General features: G+C 33.3%; 4 protein-coding genes across 5 annotated transcripts in view; 1 reads left to right on the top strand and 3 right to left on the bottom strand.

Moving 5' to 3' along the window:
- Sar1 (Secretion-associated Ras-related 1) overlaps positions 1 to 169 on the bottom strand; it is a 35,290-nt gene extending 35,121 nt beyond the window's left edge. For both annotated transcript variants that reach the window (XM_080169151.1, XM_080169152.1), the window contains exon 1: positions 52 to 169. In XM_080169151.1, coding sequence (XP_080025277.1) covers positions 52 to 130 — 79 coding nt within the window. In that variant the 5' untranslated portion in view covers positions 131 to 169. The remainder of the gene's footprint in view (positions 1 to 51) is intronic.
- The window catches only part of LOC145326043 (ubiquitin carboxyl-terminal hydrolase 8-like), a 236,124-nt gene that overhangs the window by 157,653 nt on the left and 50,545 nt on the right, over positions 1 to 27,926 (top strand). The window lies entirely within an intron of this gene.
- Positions 136 to 9,865, bottom strand: LOC145326051 (putative palmitoyltransferase ZDHHC24). The gene is made up of 8 exons (XM_080169147.1): positions 9,706 to 9,865; positions 8,692 to 8,806; positions 8,082 to 8,201; positions 7,744 to 7,814; positions 6,858 to 7,006; positions 6,386 to 6,498; positions 5,760 to 5,849; positions 136 to 4,998 (listed from the first exon to the last, which is right to left on the bottom strand). The coding sequence occupies exons 1-8, from the start codon at positions 9,863 to 9,865 to the stop codon at positions 4,920 to 4,922; spliced, it is 897 nt and encodes a 298-aa protein (XP_080025273.1). The 3' UTR covers positions 136 to 4,919.
- Positions 9,851 to 27,926, bottom strand: LOC145326048 (mevalonate kinase-like). The gene is made up of 11 exons (XM_080169145.1): positions 27,516 to 27,926; positions 26,965 to 27,088; positions 26,105 to 26,202; positions 25,682 to 25,752; positions 25,217 to 25,335; positions 24,924 to 25,021; positions 17,197 to 17,277; positions 16,669 to 16,767; positions 15,753 to 15,828; positions 11,077 to 11,260; positions 9,851 to 10,636 (listed from the first exon to the last, which is right to left on the bottom strand). The coding sequence occupies exons 1-11, from the start codon at positions 27,629 to 27,631 to the stop codon at positions 10,578 to 10,580; spliced, it is 1,125 nt and encodes a 374-aa protein (XP_080025271.1). The 5' UTR covers positions 27,632 to 27,926; the 3' UTR covers positions 9,851 to 10,577.

Below are 27,926 nucleotides of genomic sequence, written 5' to 3'. Positions count from 1 at the left end.
TTAAGGAAGGGTCGGTGATGACGTAATAAGTATAAGCACCAAAATATTAACCTAAGAAAAGAAGTTTTCCAGATTTCTTCCACAATCCCAAGTAACCGAGGGCACCAGTGAACCAATCCCACAAAAACATCCTTCTCTGAAAAGTGGCAAAACATGCATCAAACAAAATTCATTAAAAACAACAAATAAATAATAATTTACACAATGAGCAACTAGTATTGGGTGTATAAAAAAACATAAAGGTTTAAACGACTTGTAATCCAAGTACATTAAAAAAATTCCTTAGAGATCTTAAAATCCATATAATATTTAGCTATCTAGAAAAATGTATTTTGAAAGATCAATTTAAATATTTTTTCCTCGCTCAATTTTTTACTTTTATGAACGTCAAATGTTGTGCTAAAGTAAGAATGTTTAAATATAAAATAAGGGGGGGGGGAAGTTCTGACACATTTGCGTAAACCTGGTGTATAGGCTTTATCTTTGGACTGAGAGGATAGGTTATTAGTGATAAAATCATTCTTATATGATAAAGTTCCCCCAGATTTAAGCTTTTTTGGATAGGCCTCCAGGTTCTGGAGCTCCAGGCCTCCAGGTGGTCTCTGTACAGGTAAAAATTAAAAGTAAGATTTTTTTTTTGAAAGGTTAGAGGTTAACTTAAAAAACAAAATATGCTTCTTTTTGATTGTTATTCACATATTTGAAGAAAAAACATACATGTTTTGTCTCATAAGCTGACATCTAACTCTTTAAAAAAAATTTTTTTTTTCATTTTTACCTGTAGAGAGACCACCTGGAGGCCTGGAGCTCCGGAACCTGGAGGCCTATCCAAAAAATCTTAAATCTGGGGGAAATTCATCATATATGAATGATTTTATCCCTAATAACCTATCCTCTCAGTCCAAAGATAAAGCCTATACACCAGGTTTACGCAAATGTGTCAGAACTTCCCCCCCCCCCCTTGTTTAAATAAATGTTTTGTTGCTGAAGAATTAAAGATTTTGAATAACAAATTCAGTTCGACTTTTCTGAAGACCTGTTTTTATGAAGATATATATGAATTTTAAGATTTCTATATCTAAGATATCGCTCTATGAATCCTGTTTCCGATTTTTACAAAATTTAAATAAATTATTGAATAAAACACCCTAATACGCTTTAATGACTAAAATAAACAGTAGCACGTTTAAAAGTTTTTATATCTTCATAAAATCCATAAAAAAATGTTTTCAAAAAATGTTTTTTTTTTATATAATAACAAATATTGATTGATCAAAATAAATTTAGATGCTTGTTTCGATATTTCACAGTTCTTAAACACTTTCGTAGAATTAATCTAATAAAATCAAAATTACTCGTAGAACTAATCTAATAAAAAAGTAAAGTTTTGAAACATGATAGCTTATTTCAACATTATTTAAAATCACAACACGCACCTAAATTTTTATTATCAAAACAATGAGTTAATAAATGAATAAGAACAGTATAATAAGACTAGACTAAAATATCAATTAAGCTCTTACAAAATTTATAACTAGATTTTAAGTGATAACTGTTTTAATTATAGTCGCAGAAATATTAAAAACAAAGAGTTATTGCGTAATTTTTAACACTAAGACACACACGCAAACAAAAATCAGCTGTCTCCTGAGATAGTGTTCTTAAAAAGTCGCCATTTTAAAAAAGAAAATTCACAAAATAGTTAAAATCCGTCAAAAATAAATAAATACAATTGTATTATTGCCTAAAGACATAGATTGTTGGTAGTATATTTTCTTTTTCGTGGAGAATTCAAGTAGACTTCAGACTGTAGCGGCAAAAATTTCAAAGAAACTATCAACTATCAAAAATGGCGGATTTGTGAGGACACTCTTTTCGTTGACGTTGCGCTCTCATTTACTAGATCTTGTCAGGAAATAGGTTAATGTACATAAGGACAGAAGCAAGTTTTCGTCAGGAAGGGAGTAGACATTGGAATGGTAATTTAACCTGGTCCCCAAAGTTATATACCTATTTTATCTTAATTATTGGCTCCTTTACTATAGGGTACTTTACTGAGATTTTATTTGGTTTCTTTAAGTCTACAAGTGTTCAAACTTTTCAACCAATAATATTAATCTACAGAGGGGTAATTTAGTTTATTATCATAGTAGATGTGCATAATTATATCGTCCAATGTCATATCCCTTAGGTTTCTGGTTTTTACATTTTCCTTACCATGCTTATAACTTTTCTCAGAATACAAGCCACTGTCCTTGAATATTCAATAAAAATATACACAAAAAATATCAAATTTAGAACAAATATTTGGATGCAAAACTTAAGATTTACATCTTTCTGCTTAGAATAAAAATTTGGCGTTTAAATACAATTATAAATAGTTACCTACCTAATAAAAAGAATAGGATGAAAAAAAGTAATATTTTCAAATAATATGGATTTTAAATTAAAATTGCTCACATAAGTTGATTTCATCAAACAGTTGACTACATAAAATAAGTTTATAAACAACTACTAAAACGAGTACACAATTTATAATTGACAATGTAATGTAGAAATTAGGGTTATTCTGTACATTCAAACTATTCTTTTTAATTTAAGCTTTTAAGAATAAATGGCACAATACTCTTTCAGAGTGAGAGGGAAGAGGATTATTAACAAAGTCTTTCGAATTTTAAACCCAATTAAAAACCGAATAAATGAGAATTTTAAAAATGAGTCTCAACACCGAAGAATGTATGAAGTGTTATTAATCACAAACTAAATAATGACATACTTGGTAAAATTAACCCCACCCCCCCTCCCATAATCTTATTTTTGTGCTTTTTAAGCATTAACAAAATCTTAATATCTTCTAAATATAACTTTAAAGAGATCAAATTTGAGCATATTCACGAGTCAAAACAATATTTTATCTTATTGCTAGGAAATACAAAACTTTACACAATACTTTGACTAGGAACTATTTCAAATATTAACTATCAATGCTGTTTGAAAATCAGATTTTTATCAAAGAACCTAAATATCGCACCACTAAAAACTTTATTTCAGCATCCTAAAAGGCGATTGACGGAAAAACCGCTGGTCGCACAGCAAATGCCATTATATCGTAAAAGCCAACTAAAAAGTCATTCAAAATTAAAACGCTCGTTTACCTTAGCCTTGCGTGTGGCAGGACTTCTTGAGTGGTAGTCAAGAAAAAGCGAAATTAGGATGTGCGGTTCGCCGTTTGGCCGTTCAAACCCTTCTAAGTTACAGAACAAAAATTTGGTGAATCGATATTGTAGGTTTTTTGTCAACTCCAAAAAACATTTTCAGTCATGTACTATCTGACATTTATAAAAAGTTAATATAAATAAATTATGAGTATTAAAAAGTTTTAAAAGTGTAAAGACTTAACAACTACAAGAGTATAAAATCTATGAATATCTAAAAAAAATGACTAGCTACCATTAGAAATGCCCACGTTAATTTTTTTTTGGCTAACTCTTGTTATGTAAAGAGCTTTGTATATAAAAATTTTAACAACTTTAACTTTAAATTATAGCGCAGCTACTCCATACCTAAACCTCAATTTTATTTCATTATAGGATTGCAGAAAATTAGAAAATTTCTAGGTATTATTTTTCGTCTGCGCTACTTATGACATTTTTTATACTTGTTCGTTTTTAATTGAATGCTTACGGCAGTTAGAAATAAAAAAAATAGGTAATAAATCAACATGATGTAATCAAAAAAATATAGATGAGTATGTTACGTAACTAATAACTAACTATCTTTGGCGAAATAAAATGAATTATGACACAAGGTGGTTAGAAGAGATCAAAATAAGTTCAGAAATAAAATAAATAATATAATCAATAAGAATATTAAGTCAGGGAATGATATTCTGAAGAATATTTGATAGAACTAAGCAACAATTTCGTTAAATTAAGAATTTTAAGTATAAAAAATTTCTTTGGCTTAATTCCCTTTTTTGGTAACATACAGCCTTAATGTGCCAACAAAAAAGGAATCATGGGTCCTAATTTCTGTTGAAACTTTATTTTTAACGATAAAATTAGGTTCATTCTCGATTTAGGACTGGTTTCTTAACATTGGAAAAGAAATTGTATCTCGGCCAAAAAAGGACAAAATATATTTAGTTATTGTCTGCCTTGTTCTATACAATATTATTATAATAAAACTCCCTTTTTTGGACGTATTTTACTATATTGCACTAAAATATGATTCTGACATAGATACATAAATAAAAAATACATTAAATCAGGAACAGATATTGGATCATGTAGGACTGTTTGTAGAACGGAACCAACAAAGTATTATTATTAAAAGATTAAAAAAATATTAAGTCTGAAGGTACTCTTCTCCTTATATAAAAGTAATAGGATGTTTGTTTGTACGGAACCATCCCCAAACCCAAAAAAAGATTCTTTGAGAAAAAAAATCTGAAAGTGGGAGGACAGCCCCCACCTTCCCCCATACCTCAAAAGTGCTCTTAAAGGTATCTATGGGCGAAGCCACAAGAATGCCATAACTGAAAATATGACAAATAATAATCAAATTACGTCTGTTCGATTCTATTAAAGTGCATATAATACAGGGATAAACAAAATGAATCTTTTAAATATTTAAATAAAAAAGCAGATTTTCCTCGCCATTAATGAATAATTCTTAATACAAGAGCTTTCAAATATAGTGCCGTCTTGTGGAAAATTGGTTTATCTTCTATTGACAAACTCCTGTTTCTACTTATTCTTCATAACCCTCAATACAGTCCCTGTATATATATTAGAACCAAGTCAAAACAACCAACAACAAAAAACGGTCAACGCATTTAACATATTGATGTTAGAAAGGATATAAAAACAGGAAAATTATCTGTTTTTAGCCGCCTCAGCATCCAATAGGAGCAAGTTTCATCTGTTCTTGGGCGCCTCCAGCTTCCAGGTGGCCTCCGTGTCCCAGTCTACGCCGTTGTGGGGCAGCTTAGATTTACTAAAAAAACAAAATTAAAAATAAGGGATGACAATCCGTCAAATTTTCGGACCGGATTCGGATTCTTACAAGAATCCATCAAAAAAAAATGGCGAATTCCCGCGGATTCCGGATTCTTATTTTTTGCGGATTCCGGATTCTAGCAATATTTTAAAAGGCTTTTATAAAAATTACAAAAATTCAAGTGCTACATATGTCCTAAAATTTAATGTTCTTGGTGTTCTCTATAATTCACTTCCGAGGATCGAACCAGATTTTAAAAGATTTTATATATAATGATAATCTTTGCCTTCAAAAAGAGGGAGTTGAAAGAAAAAACTCTAGACGCTAATTTTAGCCTAGGTACCAATTAAGAATCCGAATCCGCTATTAAAAAACGGATTCCGGATTCGGATTCCAAAATTGGGCGGATTCCGGATCCCGGATTCGGATACTGATTGCCAACCCTATTAATAATAATACCGGTCTTAAATATTACCAACATTTTAAACCCAGATATATAAAATCCACAAAATCGAAAGTAAACTATGTAGAAAAATATCTAAACATTTGTTTAAAATGCTAAGATAGGTTGGAAAGACATTGGACTGTAAATTACACTGGTATCCAAAGTTTTATAACATTGTTATATTATTCGTTAGCTCACAAACTTGGGGTATATTAGTTCCAAACGTAGTGTATAAACTTTTCCACCAATAATTGATATCTAGAATAGGAGTAAAAAAAGTCCATGTAAATTACTTTTAAAAAGTATAACTTACCCAAATGGCCAGATCAATGCCAGTTTCCAGCTCTTTCCGAGCACTTCTATAAAGTTTTGCTTCCAACCAAGGTCATAATTGGCAATACGTCTAAAAAAACAATTAATGAAATTTTTGAAGAAGGAAAATTACTCAACAATTAACGTGAGTTGGTCTGTTTGTGCTCATGCTCATATAAATGGCAACCCTTTTTACTAGCCTTTCCCATTAGTTAAGGTACAAAGTACAATTTGCATTAGGTACTATCCCAGTTTTTGTTATAAAGGCTAATTTTAAATATTTTTCATAATATTAACATTTTTATTTTTCAAAAACAAAAATCTGACCAGCATTATCTTCAATTTATCTTATTATTGTACAACAGTTGTTTGTATTTGTCAGAATAATGCTATTTTTTACGAACTTCTCTCAACCCATCCAAAAATAAATTCCTACAATCAAGCTTTCTTCTAGTACTAAGAAAGTTTATTTTTATTTACAAGAGACAGCTGGTCATAATGTACTTGAGTGTGGAGCTTGATAGCCATAGTGGCTATACAAAAGTGTCTCGTCCTACTCCATGACTACTTAGGTCCAAACACTAAGGAACAATGGCTACACAGTACACACAAACAGATTTAATTTACCTATTGCTTTCAAATGTAGTTTTTCCATGATAGATAAGGTGAATGTGATAAACAAGGAGGACAGAAACCAACAGGAAGGCAGCTACATGAACACTCCAGAAAAATATGGCAACCTAGAAAAGTAATTAGTCAGTCAGTTGTTTGTTGTTGTTTTACTGTAAAAGGCTAAAATATGCTGATTTTTTTCCAGGGAGGGAAAGGGCATTGGGCTGTATATCAACGAGTACCAAAAGTTTTATGAAACTATTTTTTATTTCTTTTAACAACTTTGGGGACATTTTTTGAATTTTGATTGGTTGATAAAGTTGAGTGTCCAAACGTTTTAATCAGAAAATTGTAGTCTTCCATAGAGGTAATTTTGTGTATCATCATTGGGGATTTACATCAATTTATCGACCATTGTCTTATCCCTTCAGATCCCTAGATTTTTATTCATTTCAGAGTAGCAACGTTTCTATTAATAAATTCATACTTGTGCAGTCGACATGTCAACTCCCGTCATAATCATGATAAGCGGGAAGATAAACTTGAGCACGGCGTAGAATGAGAATACCCCCTCCATGTTCCAAAGGTAGGTGGTGTTAAAATATATACAGTACAGAACTCCTACCCACAGCCAGGCTAAAATAAAAATAATATAAGTACATTCGAATGCCAGAATTTTCGGAATGTTTGTGGAAAAAACAAGTGCGGGTGAAGTTAATAATTTCCTTTCTTCTTTTTACAGAATAGCATTTTAGAGTATGGTATGTGATGTGCCAGGCCAACCCACATAAAATGTTTTTCGAATGTGATAATAACACTGGGAGGAATATGACATTGGACTGTTAATTACACTGCACTAATCCCAAAATTCATATATTAGTTCGCTTAATACTTTGGATATATTTGTTTAATTTTGATTGGTTGGTTCGGTTCCATCTTTTCAACCAATAATTTTAAACTAAAAAATAGGTAACATAGCGAATCATCAATGGGAATGTACATCAATTAATAGTCCATTGCCTTTTCTTTTAAGATTCCTGATTTAAAACGACACTTAATTTGAGTTGGTATAGTTATTTATCAATTATCACATCGTATTTAGACAGCTTTCCGCGGATATTAAATTGAAAAATTAAAAGATTAAAATCAATTAATCTAATGAGCCCAAGGTGACGAAGGCCCGGACTAACAGAACTGGAATTAATGTTATGATTTTCATTTTAATATTAGGGGAAATTGTCAAAATACATGATATTTTATTGTGGTCGAGAACCGGTTCTAATCCAGCTGATATTAATCGGTTTCGAATGAATACGAGAAAGGATATATCTAAGGAGTAGCTCCACCCCAAAATGTTGTAGATAGATACTTACCCAGGAAAAGTAGAAAATATCTGTGATTGTAATGGCCGACACAGTAACCAGCAAACATACAGTGATGCTCTCTAAATAATAATAAGTTAATATGAGCAGTTTTCCACATCATTAGTTAATCATATTATATTTTTCTTAATTTAAGATTCAATAATTAAAAGTAACAGCATGTCTTTATCTCTGTAAAGCGAAAGATCTCGCTAACAGCTGAACCAGTAGGTATAGTTCTCCTTTACAGTGAAGCTTCTCCAAATCTTTTATTGTTTATTTGACAATAACCTCTTGAAAGACTTGTAAAAATATAGGATAAAAAATAATACCTATTAAAAATTGCTTACCTTTTTAAAATGCAGGTATTGCAGACATTGCAGTGCCAAGATCTTGGCGGGGCCACAGCTTCGCATGAGGCACAATAATGCCAGTTCTCCCCAATCTTCTTCGATGGCACCACAATATGCCTACAAAATAGGTTGTCTGTTAGTAGCGAGGCTACTGTATGAATTTAAAAGACTGTCAGTTTGTCTGTAACTAAATGGTGCAGGAAACGTTAATTTCTCAGCTACTTTTCAATTCAATATAGACAGCTAAATTTTTTTTTTGAAAGTTTCTCTATACTAATAAGTATCCAGTACACAAGGTTTTTGTCATTTTATATATATTTAGGTATAATCTTTCTTTCAATCCCTTTCATTTTCTGATCACTATACATCTGTACTACAACGTTTCATATCCATGATTCTCTATATTCTTCGGTGATTAGGATGTTTTACGTCGTTCATGGATCAGAGACACAACTACGGAAATAACAAAATTCTAATAATGCATCCCTTGCTAAAAAGCAAGATCACATTTACCCGATACCGTTACAGACGGACAAAGTGAATTTATAGAGTAGGGTCAAAACGCAAACTACGTATTGGATGTCATGCTCGACTCGCTCACACTCACCTGGTGGAAGTATCAACTAGCCAGAGGCCAAGAAAGTTTCCAGCAATGTTGACAAGCATAATAGTTCCCAAAACTACGTGGAGATACCACATTTCTCCACCCTCCTTGTATAATTCTAAAAAAATAAAAGATTAAATAGATTACCTAGAGTTTCTTTTTTTAAAAGTGATAAATTCTAAAATTATGAAAACATAAAATAACCTGTTTTCAAGAAAAGGGGGGGGGGTTAATGCAACCATTTCGTAATCAATGATTAAATGGCACTTGGAATTCTAATTTCGATCTGAAATTTTTCATGAGTAATCCTTGGTAGGTCTATTTACCCTAAATCGAACAAAAAGTTGGAAAAGTATAATAATGAACAAAAATTTATATATTAATTTTAAGGTAGGAGCCGAAGCCGCATCAAATTAAACGGCTCCGACACGCTGGCAATAACCCTTTTTTAGCTTTCTAGTACCAACAGCTACCGGCTAGATATAACCGTTTGATAAGGTTTTTGAGCGACAAAAAGTGTTAGGTGGAGATAGGTTTTTATTAAGATATCCAAAAAATGGCAAAACTGCTGAGCCGCCAGCCGTTAGTTTTCCAACTTTTTGTTCGATTTAGGGAAAATAGACATACCAAGGATTATTCATGCAAAACTTCAGACCGAAATTCGAATTCCAAGTGCCATTTAATCATTGATTACGAGATGGTTGCATTACCCCCCCCCCCCCCCCTTAATATCATGTGTGGATTTATAGAAATTGTCCCTGGAAATATAATAAAATAGGGATTTGTTTGATCGCTTTCAAATCTATAAGTACGAGAAAATATCAGGAATCTTAAAAGAGAAGACAATGAATTAAAATCATTGTATTAAAGACAATTCTCCTCGAACATTGAAATAAAACTTATAAAACTAATACTGTTCTTCTTAGCGCAGGCGTTAGGCTAACAAAACTGGTTTTAATCTCAAAATTTTATTTAAATATCCGCGGAAATCTGGCTGTAATACTTTAACTTACAAACCTGGCGTTATAAAGAAAATCTCCCAGAGGAAGGTGAAAGGTATCATGAAGCAGACAAATAAAAATGCGCCAACATCCGACATCTGACCGGGCAGCAGCTTTTTCTTGCGCAGGCGGACCATTTTTAGTTGGCAAGAGAGTAAATATTCTGAAATTTTCATTTCTAATGATTTACTAAAACTTAAATTTTCTTTCTAATCACAATTTTTATAAGACTAGAACAACGTGTTACACAATAGGCGAATTTTAAGTGATTTATAAATAAAATTCATGATTCATTTCGAATGAAATTGCAATTTACTAAAAAGAAAAATTTCTATTGAGATTATTAAAACAAAAATAATTCGCCTGTACAACAAATGTCACATAATACAACATATCTTTGGTTTAGTTATCAAATGGAAGCAAAAACACATCCATGGAATTGATCTAAACGAAATAATAAACTGGGCTATAAGAGGAGCCTCTACGAAAAAGATTTCAATGTTTTATTTGTAATTTTTTTTTATAAAGAAATCAAATTCATGTCCAGTCCTCTTTGTTTCTCTAGGAGAATTTTTACCTTCAGATAGTTAACTAGAAGCTCTAATAAATATCACAGATAAGTAGAGTTTATTTAAATAACATCTAAGTTTTTACTAATAACATTGTAACAATAAGTTTAAGTTTAGGTTAAGCTAAATTTTAGAAAACATTTAAAAGTAAATTGGGAAATATCTTGGCGCTATTCTCAAACATTCATATTTTATTAACAAAATAAAAGCATTAATCAACACTTTTAATTAAAAATTATGCCATTTGAAGCAAATTTAACATAGCTAATTAAGCATCTAAGATTTTTAAAAATTTAAAAATTTTCTATTAATGTGGTTACTAAGATTTCTCTATGGTAAACCCGTGTACTCCAATACCAGTCTGATAACAGGTATAACCTTAATTAAAAGTATATTCAGTTTATTTCATGGATTCTCAAAGATATAGTATAGAGCAGGACCGATTGTTACATAATTTTCAGGGAAATAATGTAATAATGGTCCGATGAAGGGTTTAAGCCATAGAATTTGTGGAAATTACCCCCCCCCTGAAAAAAAAAAAAAAACAACCCGGTTCCAAATTTAATCTACACATTTTACCATCAACTATTTCGTGAGGCGAAGCCTCCAGAGGAAAGTGGCGATACCGCTAATAAGTTTTAAAAAAGGTGCAATTTTAAAAATAGATGTCACAAATGTCTAGGCATGGCAAATATAATGATTGTAAGGTTACTAGCACAGCAATATCAGCTTCAATATAATTTAGATGGCAAAGACTTAGGATTGACGGTTGAACGTACAAACTCACTATAGAAAATCTTTATTTCTAAGAAATATACCTTTGGCTTCTAACTGGTCAATCGCTTTGGAAAGTATTTTCTCGGGAAGGGTAGGCGGTACCAGTGCCAAGGCAAATCCTCCGCCGCCGGCCCCCGTTAGTTTTCCCGCCATTCCGACAGTCTTCAGCGTTAGACAAACGTCGTCCAGGGTTGGATGGCTTACCCCCAGGCTTGATAACAACGACTAAAAAATAATCCTTCGTATTAATAAGAAGATCTTAGGGGCGAATTCTACGGAAAAAACTTTAGGTTTATTTTGCTAGTAAACTATGTTAGTCTTAAATCAAGACTTCAGTATCAAGAAAAGGTATAACCCGCAACTGAGAAAAAACACGTATTTGATTGATTGATTAGCCTCCAGAGGATCATCACATGTATCTGCCAAAAACATGTATTTTGCATCTTATAGTGAAGTTTATCAGGGGGTTCCTTCGTCGAGCTTGAGAAATTCAGCAGCCTGTTTAGGCTTTGTCCATAATGATAAAACTGTTAGGGTTGTGGGGTCGTCAGGGCAGTTAAAAAGATGTGCCGTATCATGAGGTATGTAGCTACAGTTGGGGCACTTATCTTCAACTGTATTGTCAAGTCTGGTTAGGTAGGAATTTAGTCTTCTACTGTAGCCAGATCTCAGTTGGGAAAGTTGAGATCTGACATGTCTGCTTAGTTTTAGTTCAGCTTTGTTAACTTCAGGGGGGGCCCGCCCCAAAACATTATTTGGGGGAAGGTTGTCAAGCGTGTTTTTGACTTCTTTTGTGTGGATAGCTTTAAGCTTAGCTTTCCTGTTGTCAGCATTTATAGGTAGATGTTCTTCTATGCTGCTTCTGAAGTTCTGAATTGTTGGTTTAAGGTGTTTTCTGATAGGTAGCTGCTTTTCAACATGTTTGTTGCCTGGATGTTCAGGAAGATGGCAAGTTAATAGAAACTGCTTGGTTTTCATCATGCAGTGTTCTTTTATTGGCATCACTTTGGTTTCTTGATGAATATGTTGAAAAGGAGCTATTTTAAGATTTCCGGTGATTACTTTCAAAGCTTTATTCTGAGAGATCTGAAGTTTCTCCCAATTAGAGTCTGAAATAATAGGACTCCAAATTGGACAGGCATACTCCATGGCACTTCTGGCAATGGCTTTATACGTCATTGTCATTGTCTCTTTGTCTTGGCCCCAGTCAGTGCCACAAAGAGACTTGAGCATGTTGATCTTGGTGTTAGCTGTGCTGGATATGTTCTTGATGTGCTTGGAGAATGTGAGCATTGTGTCATATGTTACTCCCAGGAGCTTGGGTTCATGCTCCAATTTTACCAGGATGTTGTTAATTTTGACTTGAGGGTGGATCTTGTACTCTTTGGTGTCTGGAGTAAATAAAGTAACAGTTGATTTTTCTGGTGACACAGTAAGTTCTCGTTCGCTAAGAAAGTCTATAACCTTGGGTACATATGCATTGATGGCTTCAGTTAGAGCATCTATATCCAAGCCAGTTGCGTATATTGAGATGTCATCAGCATACTGGACTACTTGGATACCCTTGGGTGGATTTGGAAGGTTCCGGAGGTAGTAGTTGAAAAGGATTGGAGATGTTACCGCTCCTTGTGGGACACCTGCCTTAACATTTCTGCATTTAGAGGTAGTGTTTCTGAAATTAACACGAGATTGTCGGCCTTTCAGGTAACAGCAGAACCATCTTTTCAGAGAATCTGGCAAGGGTGATTGTCCAAGGTCATTTAGTAGTTTATCATGTGACACCATATCAAAGGCTTTGCTGAGATCAATCTGCAGCAAAACTGTTCTATCAGGTGGTCGTTTCTTGCTGAAGCCAGAAGCAACTTGGTCATTAAAATCATTAAGTGCTGATACAGTTGAGTGGTTCTTTCGAAAACCATGTTGAAAGACAGGGATTTCCAAGGATTCAGTTAAGATTGGGAGAAGCAAACGTTCCAGGATTTTAATAGCAGGGCAAAGAAGGGAGACAGGACGGTAGGAGTTGGAATCTTGGGGATCTTTACCAGGTTTAAGTAGGGGGATAATGACAGAGTTCTTCCATATATCAGGTATAATGCAGCTAGCTATGGAAAGATTAAATATCTTGGTGAGGTAGCTTATACCTATGGGGCCCAGGTGTTTCAGATGCAGGTTGGAGATGTTATCTGGTCCTGCTGCCTTGGAGGCTTTACATGCTTTTATAGCTTCAGCAGTTTGTTGGGGTGTGAAAGAGTTAGGTTCCTCTAGGCTGTTTTTCTTTAATCCTCTTGAGACAAGTCTTGATGTTGGAGAAGTGACATGTCTTACAATTGATGTATATTGTTTATTAAAACTATTTGCAATGCCAAGTGATGATGTTAGGTATCGCCCTTTGAACTTAATTGCTTGGTTGTCATTGCTTTTGTTCTTACCATTTAAATTTTTGATAAGTTTAAATAGTTTAGAGGAGCAGCCGCTTGTGATTTCACTGATCTTTTCTCTCCATTTGTTCTTACGATGGACATTAATCTCTTGTAAGATTTCCTTGTTGAGTGTTTGAATATCTGGAGAATCTGGGTTAGTTTCACGGAGGTTGTCTCTTTCCTTCATCTTGTTGGTGGTTGTTGTAGGTATTTCAGGAATTATTTCCTTTATTCGTCCTCCAGGTATGGTCTTTTTGGAGGCTTTATTTAAGATCTTTCTGAACTTCTTCTCTGCTTCATGAACATTGACTGGTTCAGGTTGTCTGTTGAATCTTTCTTCAGTGATGTTGGTGAAAGATTGCCAGTCTGCCTTTTTAAAGTTCACGAATTTTCTGAAATCACTTTTAATTGATTGGATGGAGGTTTTTAATTTAATGATGATGGGTAAGTGATCAGAGCTGAGGGCAGTTTTAGTTTCCCATTCTATATAAGGTAGAAGAGATGTTGAAGCTAATGAGATATCTGGTGATGTGGGTTGGCCATTTGATGGTAATCTGGTTGGCACATTCTCATTTAGAACTCCAAAGTTGGATTCTGCAATCTCTTCTGCAAGTTTCTCACCTCTGGCATCTTGGATGTTTGAATACCATAAAGGGTTATGTGCATTAAAATCACCCAGAATGAGAGAGTCTGGTTCTGAGAGTATTGCTTGAAAGTTGGGCTCAAATCCAGGTGCACAACTGGTTACTGGTGGAATATAGATATTACGAATTTTAATATCGCCAATCTTAATTCCATTTGATTCAGTGTGGCCATCTTCTGGAAGGTCTGGTGCTTGTGCAAATAAGATGGATCTGTGGACAAAGATGGCAACGCCACCCCCATTGTCTCTCCTATCTTTACGGACCAGGGTAAAGTTGGGGATAACTGGAGGGGTTGAGTTGACTGATAATTTAGTTTCTTGAATGACCACAACTTTTATTTGATGTTCATCAATGAATGAGATAAGTTCATTATTCTTGCTTTTAATACCATTACAGTTCCATTGTAATATTTTGAGGTCGTAGTCAAGGTTGTCGTTGTCGAGAGTTAGTTGATGATGTGAAGAAGGTGGAGGTGGGTGAGCAGGTTGGGATGGTGCTTGAGAGGATGGTGAATGTTGTGTAGGAGTTGAAGCGTTGGTTGGAAGAGTCAAAGGATCATTTAAACATTTGGGACAAATATAGGTTTTGTTGTTGTAGTCTTTTTTGGTTGTGGATTTAAGGTTGCTACAGTTGTTTTGTGAACGAAAGTGTATCCATTCAGAACATCTGCAGCATTGGACAGATCTTGAATTTCTTCTAAGCTCGACGTTGCATACTGGACAGATGTAGATGGGTCCAGGGTTAGGTTCTATGCCGGCCTTAAGTAGTAGGAGTTTGACCAGTCCAGCCGACATTGGCTGGTCAATTAGCATAAAAATTCATGGCAGAATACATGTTCCTCTGTGAGGAGTAGGTTGATGGACTTTGCTGGCAGATCTGCTGGTGTTGATCCCCAGGTAGTTGCACGCAACCTCTAGTTGTCTGAAAGTTAATTGGTTCGAATCTCGGCCTAACATGGCCTCATAATTAAAGACGTTGAAAATGTACAATTCAGACTTCCTAATAAAGATAAAGAAACTAAAGGGTTGGCTGTCTGTAGGACGTTTGACTGCGTAATACACCGACTCAGAATTACCACTTTTTTTGAAATTTAATTGGCGCGCTAGATTAAGGATCAAAAAAAGATTTTTAAAAATATTGACCCTGGCAAAAGTTATTCTTAAATAACTGTCAAAATCAGCTGATTTTGCCAAAATGGCCAATATTGTCAGTCTTTTGAGGATAACTTTTGCCAGGGTCAATATTTAAAAAAAAAAATTTTTGATCCGTAATGTACTCTTCAAGACGCATTCAGGAAGGTATATAAAGCTATGGTTTGAAAGAAAATAAAAATTCTCCCCAAGGGGGAACTTTTTCCCTTTTTTACGAAAATCGAAGTTGACATATCGCTGAAAAAAAGCTACTAGATCACTTTTTTTGGTATCAATAGTTATTATATCATAAAAGAAATGGGTTAGAATTGCACGCCAAAAAATTTTGCATTTTGAGTCGGTCTACTGCGTAATCATGCACTTAACTACAAAGGTTTGGTTCAGAGAAACACTAAAATAAGACCTAATAAGGTATCCCGTCCTCTAGAGGTTAACTAACAAATTTGCAAATATTTAACGATTTTTAAGTTTTAATTTTCTTTATCTCTGATTAATATTATACCTGATTGTACTCAATGAGGTCTGTAACAGTCTTATAATATTCTGCTTCGCTTTCCAAACTTCCAGCAGATAGAAATCTAAATAATTTTTTTTATTTTTAAAAGATTTTCTACCTACCTAGAGAATAAAACCCAAGATATACAACTTATTTAATCTTTAACAGAGACTTATGGACATTCTGGTAATGATTATAGAGATGCAACGCTTTTTAAATTGTACTTAACGGATGTATGAAATATTATGCAAAGTTTGAATTATTTATTGAACAGTTTGCGACACTGTTAGTTTGACCAAAACAATCAGAATTTAATAAAAAGTGCTAAAAGTTGTAAAGACAAAGAATGAGAGAACGTGTTCACAAAACCTTAGCTACCAGTATAATTTACAGTCCAAAGTCCTTTCACTCTCTGGCAAAACTGTTGAAATGTTTTAGTTATTTATCGCATCGTATTATAGACAGCTTTTCGCGGAAATTAAATAAAAAAAATTATATGATTAAAACAAGTTTTGTTAGCCTCGAGAGGCCGAAAAGGCCCAGGCAAACAAAATTGTAATAATTTTATGATTTTTATAAAAACATTCATAGAAAATTATTTGAAATATGATGCTATATATGATGTTTCAGTATCCTGCGGATAGTAATCGGTTTCGAAGCCACACTGGAAAAAAAACTTTCTAGTAGGTATACATTCGAATCCGGTGGATAGGAACCGGTTCTCATCCATACGAAAAAAACTATGTCTAGTATCGTATTATATCCATCTTTCTGCGAATATAAAAATGTACAATCATAAGATTAAAACCAGTTTTTTTAGTCAGCGCTAAGAAAAACTAGTTTTAATTTTTTTAATTGTACAATACATTCTATATCCACGGAAAGCCGTTTATAATACGATGCGAGAAATAACTATTCCCACCTTGTACTAATGCCATCAATTGCCTCTAAAACAGGTTCAATAATTTCAGGGTAGGAATTCTTCTTCTCTTTTACTCGTAACACCAAGTCTTTAGTATTTCTAATATAAAATAATTTTTTATTTAATTCAGTATTTGAATCTTGATTCTTGAGTATAACCGCAAAAATAAAAGGCAGGTACATCTTTGATTAAGTGTGGCATGTGGTCGTGGACAATGCCCCCCAAAAAGTATCCATCTCTTTGATTGCCTAACATTAGTCTGGAAGCCATAACTGTGCGTTTTCAAGAAATGTGCCAACCAATTATGGGCTAAATCAATGTATACTCTTTTATTATAACGTTTTACACCAGATATACCATCAAGAGTAAAATTAATTTTAATTTTTTAGTTAAGACTTCGTTTAATCAGATACTCGAATCCATTGAACGAGCGGATGCTATGAACTAATATCATGGTTTGTGAAATCTACAACTTGTATCCCATTAAATAAAGATTACCAAGACTTACTTAAATCAACTAAAACCCACCTGAATGTATTTGTATTGACCAGGAGAATTCTTAATTTTCTTAAAGACTCCACGGGAGTTAATTCGCCAGCTTTGAAACTTCTTAACACAAAAAAGGGAGGTTATTAACAGCGAAGCTTTTCTAGAAATAAGGTCAGCCCGTCCGAACCTGATAGCTGTATTTGTTAACATTATGTTAGAATAGTCCTAATGATTTCAAACTTGGCATGGTGATCTGTATAAGATGTATATAAATCTATATAAATATCTGTGTCAATTAAAAATTTCCATGAACTAAAAGGACATTCATTATGTTAAAATTGTGAATAACTAAAATATTTGTTTAGGTTGTTTGTTGCAAATTATTTGTGAATGAGAAGATTACCTAAATCAGAGATAATGATTAAGATCAAAGTTTATATGATGTAATTTAAATAAAATAGAATTATATTAATTTTTCTTTATTCAGAAGCTTTTATATTTGAAATTCTTTATTAAAGACATAATTTTATTTTCAGATAATTCCACCAATTTATTAGCACACCTATTATAGGAATTGTAAGCTATATATCCAGTAATATAATAGTGTGTGAAGGGGTAAAAATGTACTGTTAAGTGAAATAAATTAACTTAATAAAAATATACCTCCCCTTTATTCCTTTAATTGCAAGGATAGCATACCAAAAGTAGCTTTTAATTGGGACAATCACTACTCGTTAAAGTGAAGTATTTTTAAGTAATTGGGCAATTATTTTATGGCTTGTGAATATAAGTTTTAGCCGCCACAGTGCTAATAAAAGGAACTAGTGACCATATCAGCTAAGTCAATAATCTTATGGTGGTGCTGATCCCACTATCTTACATCATTGTGATTTATACTGGATTTGAGTGACAGGGAATACCTGTAGGTGCGGCCACAGAACTCCCCCCTCCTCTATTAGAGTTGTAGGCAGGGGAAAGAGGGAGATAAGTGTAAGTGGAAGCATACCAAGTTTTGAGTCTCACTGATTAAGTAACAGGGATTACCTGTAGGTGCGGCCACAGAACTCCCCCCTCCTCTTATTAGAGTTGCAGGCAGGGGAAAGAGGGAGATAAGTGTAAGTGGAACTCCTACTTACCTAAAGATTATGTCTTAACTTGGACTACTCACCTGATCACCAGCATATCCAACATAATATAATATACCTTTTTATATACTTCATACCTACAATTACCTGGTCCTACTCTGGTAATAAGTATTAGTCGAGTTCTGCAAAGGACTGACCTATACTACTTCTGTTTGCAGTCTTAACTAGACTGGTTTCATTGAAGCCGTCTAGAATTTAATCTGTTCCTGGAAGATCCTACCAGTATTAGTCTAGTTCTGCAAAGAACTGACCTATACCTCTGTTTGGAGTCTAACTAGGCTGGTTTCATTGAAGCTGTCTAGATTAATCTGCTCCTTGAAAATCCTAACTGTATTAGTCGGGTTCTGCAAAGAACTGACCTATACTTCTGCTCGCTGTCTAACTAGGCTGGTTTCATTGAAGCTGTCTAGAATTAAATCTGTTCCTGAAACCCTACCTGTATTAGTCGGGTTCTGCAAAGAACTGACCTATACTTCTGCTTGCTGTTTAACTAGACTGGTTTCATTGAAGCCGTCTAGAACCTAATCTGTTCCTGCAAATAATATTACTGGTATTAGTCGGGTTCTGCAAAGAACTGACCTATACTTCTGCTTGCTGTTTAACAAGACTGGTTTCATTGAAGCTGTTTAGAACTTAGTCTGGTCCTGCAAAGAGCCGACTAAACCCAATCAAAACATAACTTTTGAACCTTTGAGACTAAAACTACTGTTCAGAAAATAAGTAATATCATGTCTAACCTATCTTGGGGAACCTTTACACCAACATCTGATAGTGTAAAGACACCTAAATCTTCTGTGTCCGAGAAAACTGGTACTGTTCTCCGAAAGTCCACCAGACCTAAAATCCTCCCATTGAAAGCTCCTGTATCAATTGGAAGAGCTTCTCAACTACAGAAAGACATGAATGAAATGGCACTTAAAGAAAATTCAGTGAACCCCGTGTTATCTATTGATAAAAGCAGTCTCACTCCATTTCATAGCACCCCTGCCACCTCTCCAAGTACTGAAAGAGACAATATGACTCCTAAGATAAGACTTGCCAATTATCAAGATGACTATCAATTCACTACTACACCACTTATTGACAGTGCAGGCACCAAACTCATTTCATCCCCAAGTCCAGTAACTAAGATTACTGCTGAAAGCACACCAGTTAATCTTAATAACTACCTGGATACTGTGAATGCTCACATTGATAAGTATGGTAATGACTTGTCTGTTGATCCTGATGCTAAAAAATCAGCTAATGTCAGATACAAGGACCTTCTTGTAAAGGTAAGTAATGCTAAAAGTATTGCTATTGAAAGAAATGATCATGCTCTACTGATCAGATGTTCTGAACTCAGCTCAAAGCTTGAGGATTTTAAACTCAAATGGAATATGTCAAGTAATAACAACTCATTGCTAAATTAATCAGATTTCCATGGTTTTCCTACCCTACCATTATCCATTAGCCCTGCTGCAACTATTGCCCCTAAATTGTCAAGACAAAACAATGATCCAGTAGTCAAGCAAAAACCATCTACTGCTAACATCTTAAGAGAGGAATTTAAAAATCAGCTAAGTGATCTTGAAAAGAAAGTTCCCCCTACTGATCTCATCAATAGTCTGACCAGCAGGATAAATGCACTAGAGCTTAAACAACAAACTCCTCTTATGGAGTTAAATGCAACTTCTTCTGATTCAGCTGAGTTGTTCACACAACTAGCTGATATTGGAACAAGAATAAATGACTTGGAACATACACTAACCAGCTATCAAATTGCAATGAATAAATATTCAGATCTTTCTTCAAGGATAAGTGTTGTTGAAAATGATGTAAAAGAAAACTCAAACCAAATCAACTCTCTTGAAGATCAACTTAAAACTACAAATTCTAAGATTGATGAGCAAACCCGTCAGAGCACTTATCAATTTAACATAATTCAAGAGTGTCTAAATAACTTATCTACCCAATTCAACTCTTTCAGTCAGCTTCAGCATGGAATGGGAAAGGAATTCTCATCATTTAGAATGACCATTAATAATGAACTTGAGAACATTCATGGAGCTGTAGAAAACCTAGCTGGAAATCCTACTTTTCAACAAACTACTGCTATTGTAGCTGAACATCAAGATAGAACAAATAGAACATCAGCAAAGCAGGTAGAATCAGTCTATAATCATACTAGAAGCTGGGTAGATTGTCATAAGGACAATTTTAATAATCAAAGCCATTGTCCTCAATCCCGTCCTACTCCAACAGGACCACAAATTCCAAGAGGATCTCAAACACCAAGAAATTGTGTTGATTCTGATGACAATTCAACTGCCTCCATCCAGTCATCATTCTCTGCAAACTTGGATATATATGGTAAGTCCTTAAACAGACAATCAAAGAGTTTGAAATCATTATTATCCCCTGAGCCCTCAACATCCTTAGACAAGTATACACTGCAAGATGTATACCAAGTCAAGCTCCCAAATGTTAATTCTGAGAGAAGAGAACTACAGAAGGTGCTGAGAGATTATCTAAAGTATAATGATGCCAATATTGACTTATGTACTGAAGTTGAGAAAACCATTGAAAATGCAGAGTCCTGGTGTAATAAGATGAGAGATCTATATCTCTCAAAGGGCCACAACAAGAAATCTCAGACTGGCAAACTGTATGACTCACTTGATAAATTCTCTTCTAAATCTGATGTTGATGTCTTTGAATTTGTCAAAAGATTTGAATGCATTACTTCTGATTTTGAAATTCCATCTGAACGAGCTGAGCTTTTTTACACTAAGTATCTTGATTCTAATATACAAGATGAGCTGATCAAACAAAGAGATGATTATGATGCTATGAAAAGAATGCTAATGGAAAGGTATGGTGATGTTCGTACCATGGTTAGTAGTGCCCTTGATCCTGTAAGAAATGATGGCCCTCCTAAGCATACAGCTGACATTAAGACAAAGCTGACCTATTTCAGAAAGTTCCGAAGCTCCTTGCAAAAGATCAACAAGTTATTGTCATTTGCTGATGTTGATACAAACCAATTAGGTATGTATGTGTATGGTCATGACTTTATGAAAATTCTACTTCATCTTATTCCTGAATGGTGTGTTGATACTTACATTGATTCAATGCATGCTCTCAATCAAAGCATTGCTGGAATTTCTGGAAAGATTGCTTTTGACATCATGGTTTCATCAGTAGACTTGTTATATAAAAAATATGATGACCTTGCCAGAACTGAAATACCACATAAAGCAAAGGAAAATCAGAAGTCAAATCATAAAGAGAAAGTTAAGACTGTTAAGATGGTTAAACATGTCACTAATCCCAACCCATCATCTAGTGAAAACAGTACTCTGTCTGACCTTAGTGACACTGAATCAGATTCTGATTCAACCACCAATGTTTTTCAAGCATACAGATCTCATGATGATTCAAAGAAGGGTAAAAAAGTTGCCAAGAATACATTTCCTTGTATTCTGAAAGGTCATAAACATGCAATACATGATTGTGTTGAATTCTTCCTTCATACCCCTAAAGAAAGAGTAGAGCACAGAAAGGAATTTCAATTCAGACATTGTACCTTATGCCTACAATCATCTGAAGAATGTAAATATAAAAAGTGTATGAACAATAGAGATATTCCCAAGATACTGGTCTGCAGAGATTGCAAAGAGTTATCAAAAACAAAGCACACAGCTTGTTATTCAGTTTTCTTTTGTTTTAATGATGATCACAAGAAGCCTTCCAACAATGATATGATTAAAGCATTGAAGCAATACATACCCAACTTCAAAGGTTCACTATTAAACTCACCTATCAATGTTGCTTGCCACTTTCAGGTTTACTCTTCATCTAAACAAGGATGTAAACCTAAAACTTTGACACGTCAAAGTGATCCTAATCAAGATGCACAGCACTTCAATACTTCTACTGGAATGGAAGAGTTACCCTCTGAGCTTGATAAAGTTGCAGAAGTTCATGAAGACTCCATTGCTGTCATGCAATTACTTTGTTTGAAGGGAAAACCAGTTTTGACCTTATATGATCGAGGAGCTAACCAGCACCTGATCAATGGTTCTCTTGCTGAGGAATTGCAAATCAAAGTAAATAATCCTGAGGCAAATGCTATTGGTGTTGTTTCAGGTGGTAAGATCTGGACAGATTATGGAACATACCAAATGTACCTAGGGCCAACAGCTGAAGGTAAATATCATGAAATTATAGCCCAGGGAATCAAAGATGTTACTGGTGTTATTCCAAGATATAGTTTAGAAGATATCAACAAAGAAGCATTAAGGTACTCTCATCTCGTTCCTGGAACTTCAATGCCACCCTATGTTGGAGGAGATAGAGTGAAATTACTTATTGGATTAAAGAATAGTGAATTGGAACCTGTTTGTATCATGAATCTTCCTAGTGGAATAGGTCTCTATAAATCTGTTTTCAAAGATATCTATGGAAGCATGTATTGCTATGGTGGACCCCATAAAACTTTTACCTCAATAAACAAAAAGTTTAATGGAAATGTAAATCACATATCAGTCTATTTTGCTGAAATGATTAATCAATACAGGTATTCTCCATATCTTCAGCTTATGGCAGCAATGGAACCTGATCTGATTGATACTGGGCATGACATTGCAAACATTCAGGAAGAAGGTTTAACATATACCTCATCATCTGCAACTTTCACCTATCCTACCCCAGTAGCAATTTCTGGTTTTAAAGAACTTGGTGTGGATGTTATTCATGAGAATGATGATTCTAACGATTGCCCTGATCTTAAGGCTAAACAAGTGTATGTTGACTTATCATCTATCAAACTCAATTATCAAAGCCCAGACTAAACTAAATATAAAGAGCAAGAATTTATAACAAGTTAACCTTTTTAGTATAATATTTTGTATTTTATTGTTTTATGATTTTAATATTCCATACTCAAATCAGAAGCATTGAATTATTTACTTCTATTCTTATAAGTTTTATGCAACTTCATACTAAATACTTTATTATTATTCAATTTTAAGTTTTATAATTTTATAAAAAAAAAAATGAGTAAATAAACATCATATTGCTTAATCTATTTTATAGTGTTTAGCTGTGTCTATTTATACTTCCATGTGATTCTAATTGAGTAACCCCTTACACACAAATATGATTGTATTATTATGTACTTAATGAACATAAATGTAGTTATTTCATAACATGTAAATGTGAAATATTGTATTTTATCCAACTGAAACTAATGAAATTTTATTTATATATCAAACCTAGTCTAGATGAGATTATATTTTATCTGACTAAACAAATCAAAGTTAGAATAACAAGCATAATCAAATAAAACAAATTTTTCCACAATGAATCTTTTCTCCCTGGGGGAGTGTGTCAATTAAAAATTTCCATGAACTAAAAGGACATTCATTATGTTAAAATTGTGAATAACTAAAATATTTGTTTAGGTTGTTTGTTGCAAATTATTTGTGAATGAGAAGATTACCTAAATCAGAGATAATGATTAAGATCAAAGTTTATATGATGTAATTTAAATAAAATAGAATTATATTAATTTTTCTTTATTCAGAAGCTTTTATATTTGAAATTCTTTATTAAAGACATAATTTTATTTTCAGATAATTCCACCAATTTATTAGCACACCTATTATAGGAATTGTAAGCTATATATCCAGTAATATAATAGTGTGTGAAGGGGTAAAAATGTACTGTTAAGTGAAATAAATTAACTTAATAAAAATATACCTCCCCTTTATTCCTTTAATTGCAAGGATAGCATACCAAAAGTAGCTTTTAATTGGGACAATCACTACTCGTTAAAGTGAAGTATTTTTAAGTAATTGGGCAATTATTTTATGGCTTGTGAATATAAGTTTTAGCCGCCACAATATCCAAAAAAGTTCTTATGTCCATCATTATTAATGATTTATAAAACAAAATATTGTTTAATAATATAATCATCATTCAATTAATTTTTGAATATTGATTCCTAAGCTAATTACATAAATTATTGTAAGCTAGGCATCTCTACAATCAACTTTTAAATGAGCGAATGCCCGTATTCATTATTATGTATTCAAGTTATTTGCCAAATTTTAATTCAAACTTATAAAAAATTCTGAATAAGAAAACAGTTGTTCAATATCAACTCTATATTTGTTGGTTGTTTTGTCTGTTTTGTCAGTCTAAGTTAAGATTCTCTCTTGTGGACGTTGTCATCTTTGTTTTGTCCCCCCACTCAACTTTCTCCGAAATAATCAAAATCATTAGATAAAATGAGATTTTGTAATTCTAGTTTGTTTATTATGTTTGTAAAATTTCTTATCTCAAAGATGTTTCAATATAAACACTCTTATATCATAATCAACTTCAAATTCTTTATCAATTTTAGTCGTACTTAATTTAAGTAATTTATCATTTGTAAGAAAACTGGAGCGATAAATATTATTTTTTTTTTGGGGTAGGGGTAAGTTGAAAATAAATAAAGGGTCAAATTTTTTCATCTAAAAACATGTAGGGTGGTAGAAGACCCACAAGCCCCCATCCCTTCATTTTCAAACCATATTTGACGCTAGGGTCAGTGCCACTAGGTAGTAAAGGTAATAGTGAACCAATAACTACCTGATTCCTCCATATGTACTGATACTGTTGTCAATCCCAGATGGGTTACCATGCAAAATTTTCTCACTCAGATAAGCGTATTTACACACAATTCTATTTTTAATATTCTGGATCAATATTTTGTAAATTAAAATAACGTATATACGGCTATGCAATATGATTACTGCCTTGTACAAAAGCTCCATAAAAGTTTAAAATCTACAAAAAAAAAAAAGAAGATATTTTGACTTTTCACATAATTTGCTCTAGATAATATTCAAACTATAAGAAATGTTATCCATTATATTCCTATTAATGGCAGCGGATTTTGTGGTAAAAATATTATCTTGTGTATTGTTGGCGTTTAGTTGGTGGAGGACACCCGTCAGACCGCTGGCCAGACACACTGATAGAGCAGCAGAACTGCCTAGTCCTGAAAGAAAAAGATTGTAAAATTGGATATTTACAAACATCCATTTCTTTGCACAACATTTCTCTGGAAATAAAGCCGCACGCCTGTCGTAGCAGCACTAGGTAAAACTTTTAACGTCATTAGTTATGACGCGAGATTAGGAAAGAGATTCGAAGACTTCACCTCCCTCAAACGACCAGCAGATACGCTACCGTCACGGGTCGGCTGAGTCGTTTGTTCTGCCTGTGAACAAGAAAGGTTATGGAGAGTTTTATAATCATGTGACTTAAGCTACACATTGTTCGAGATTCCAGACTATAATTAAACTTAATACCCTCGTTTATTTCTTAACCAGAAGACTTATTACCTGCTCCTATGGGAATTTCTGATTCTACGCGAATTTCCATTGGTATTACACCTACTTCGTCCATAATCACACTAAATAATAAATATAAAGTTAGAATTTTTAAAATCTAATAAATAAGTAAAAATATAATAAATTATCTTTTATACAGAATAAGAATAATCAAAGTTTTTGTATGGGGTCGGATCTTATCTATAAATTAACGAAAAATTAGATATAATAAAAAAATAGACCAGCGCGAATCAATAGGTAAAATTATCTTAATTTTAGTCGTTTTTAGCGATCTTAGCAATCGCAGGAAAAAATGAGCAACAACTTTGGATAAAATCATTGATTCATTGTTATTTTATCTCACATACAGATAGTTCATTAAAAGTTTTTTTAGTTTTTATTTAAGCGCTACAAAACTGTTTGTAATAAGTTTACCTATAAAGATAAAGAAAACAAATGACACTGGCCATTCGAAGGTTACACTTGTCCACTTTCAAGAATTCATGGATCCTATCTAAATATTCAGCATCCACCTAGTTATATTAATAGATTAAACTTTAAAGATTATATTTCAACTTCCCTACCAAAAAAACGTTGAAAAACCTATTGAAAAACACCAACGCTAAAATGGGCCTTGTCAACCAATTACATTTCTTGACAAGACATTAAATAGAATGCTCTTTGTATCTTCATGAGAAGTACATTACTAGCAAATTGTTTGTCAATTATAGTTTAGAAATATTGCATTAGCCTTAGCATCGGAAAAAAAAATTGGAAACCTTAGGCAAGGGACCGACAAGAAACTTCTAATGGACCACCGTTTAGGATATCCTTACAGAGGTGTATATTCTGCATGGGATCCCCGCGCCGGGGGGGGGGGGGGGGGGAATAAAAAATAAGTGGTTGGAGGGGAAAAAAATGTAAAAATTAGGAAAACTGAAAACATTTTTTCCATTTCGCCCCCCCTCCTTGGTTAAAAAAACTAAAAAAATGTGTGGTAAGAGGGATAAAATAAATAAAATATAGAGTTCTTTAAATATTTTTCTATTTCCCCCCCCTACTTTTTAAGAAAAATATAGGGGGGAAATAAAATAAAAAAAGTTGTAGCAGGGGAAAAAAAATAAATCTTGTGTAGAATATACACCCCTGTATCCTTATTACCATTAAAATTATGTTACCTATTATAGATACAAAGTAATACACCTAATTAACGCCGGGCTTTTAATCGTAATATGAAAGCATTTGTTATTTTAAAGATTTAGTCCAATTTCTAATTAATTTACAGAATTATTTACCTGGTCAAAAAAGTCTGGCTTGAATTGGAAAAGCTTTTCCAGCTGGCAGGGGGACCAAGCTTCTTGCAATTCAACATCTGGGAAGTTGATTATTATCTTGGATGTGTGTGGACGGATACGCATTCTAAAAAAGAATGATTAGGGATAATTTGATACTACGTATAGATAGGAATCCTTTAGGAAATAAAAATAAGTAAAATTCAACAAAAATTTAGTAGGAGATCCAAGAACGTCCAAGCTTGGAGGGAGGGAGGGTAATCATACATTCGTATAAAGCAAAGCTAACAATTTTAACTTACATATATAAATTAACGAAAAGAGGCAACTTTGACGTACGGACGAAAAGACATAAATATAAAAAAATTTGCTTTTATAATGATATTTATAAGTTCCATAAAAATACCTACATAAAGCAATTAATTTTAGATTAAAAATAAATTGTTTTTTAAATTCTACTATAAATTAAAGATATATTATAAATCTAAAATCTTAACTAAATCTGAGGGGCCGTATGATCATATGATAGTTTTAATAATAAATAACTTTATTACCTAGTTCTTAAGCCAAGGCTGGCGGCTACAGCAGTCATTCCATACACAACAGCATGTTCTCCAAACAAAATCACTTTGCTGGGCGCAGAAACTGAGATCTCTTGAAATTTTGTCATTTTAATTTATTTTAGGACTAGATATTATTTAGTCTAATCAACCTGAAATTATTGGTAATTAGATTTTATAAGAAAAATTTAACTTCAAAGATCTAAATCACCTTGAGTTTAGTCAAAATATTAGATTTCGATCTATTATATGGGCATAAAAAAAATCTCATTATTTGACCCCCAGGGCTTCAAAACCATTGATCTCCAGTACTTTAATAACTTCTATCGTTTTTCTTCACTTTAATAAAAGAACATATAATACTATTTAGTGCATAAATTGTTTAGCAAAGCTCCAAAAATTCAT

Source organism: Acartia tonsa, chromosome 8 (assembly GCF_053477335.1).
Source record: "Acartia tonsa isolate MP-2025a chromosome 8, ASM5347733v1, whole genome shotgun sequence".
In the NCBI taxonomy this organism is placed as follows: Eukaryota; Metazoa; Arthropoda; class Copepoda; order Calanoida; family Acartiidae; genus Acartia; species Acartia tonsa.
This window is presented reverse-complemented; position numbering and strand designations above follow the sequence as displayed.

Coding starts and splice junctions, on each gene's coding strand:
- LOC145326048 (XM_080169145.1), bottom strand. CDS start 27,631: ATGACAAAATTTCAAGAGATCTCAGTTTCTGCGCCCAGCAAAGTGATT. Junction 26,203..26,964: donor AGCCAGACTTTTTTGACCAG/GTAAATAATTCT, acceptor TAATATAACTAG/GTGGATGCTGAATATTTAGA. Junction 16,768..17,196: donor GTCAATACAAATACATTCAG/GTGGGTTTTAGT, acceptor ATTTTATATTAG/AAATACTAAAGACTTGGTGT.
- LOC145326051 (XM_080169147.1), bottom strand. CDS start 9,865: ATGAAAATTTCAGAATATTTACTCTCTTGCCAACTAAAAATGGTCCGC. Junction 7,007..7,743: donor ATATTTTCTACTTTTCCTGG/GTAAGTATCTAT, acceptor TTTTTATTTTAG/CCTGGCTGTGGGTAGGAGTT. Junction 4,999..5,759: donor GCATTGATCTGGCCATTTGG/GTAAGTTATACT, acceptor TTGTTTTTTTAG/TAAATCTAAGCTGCCCCACA.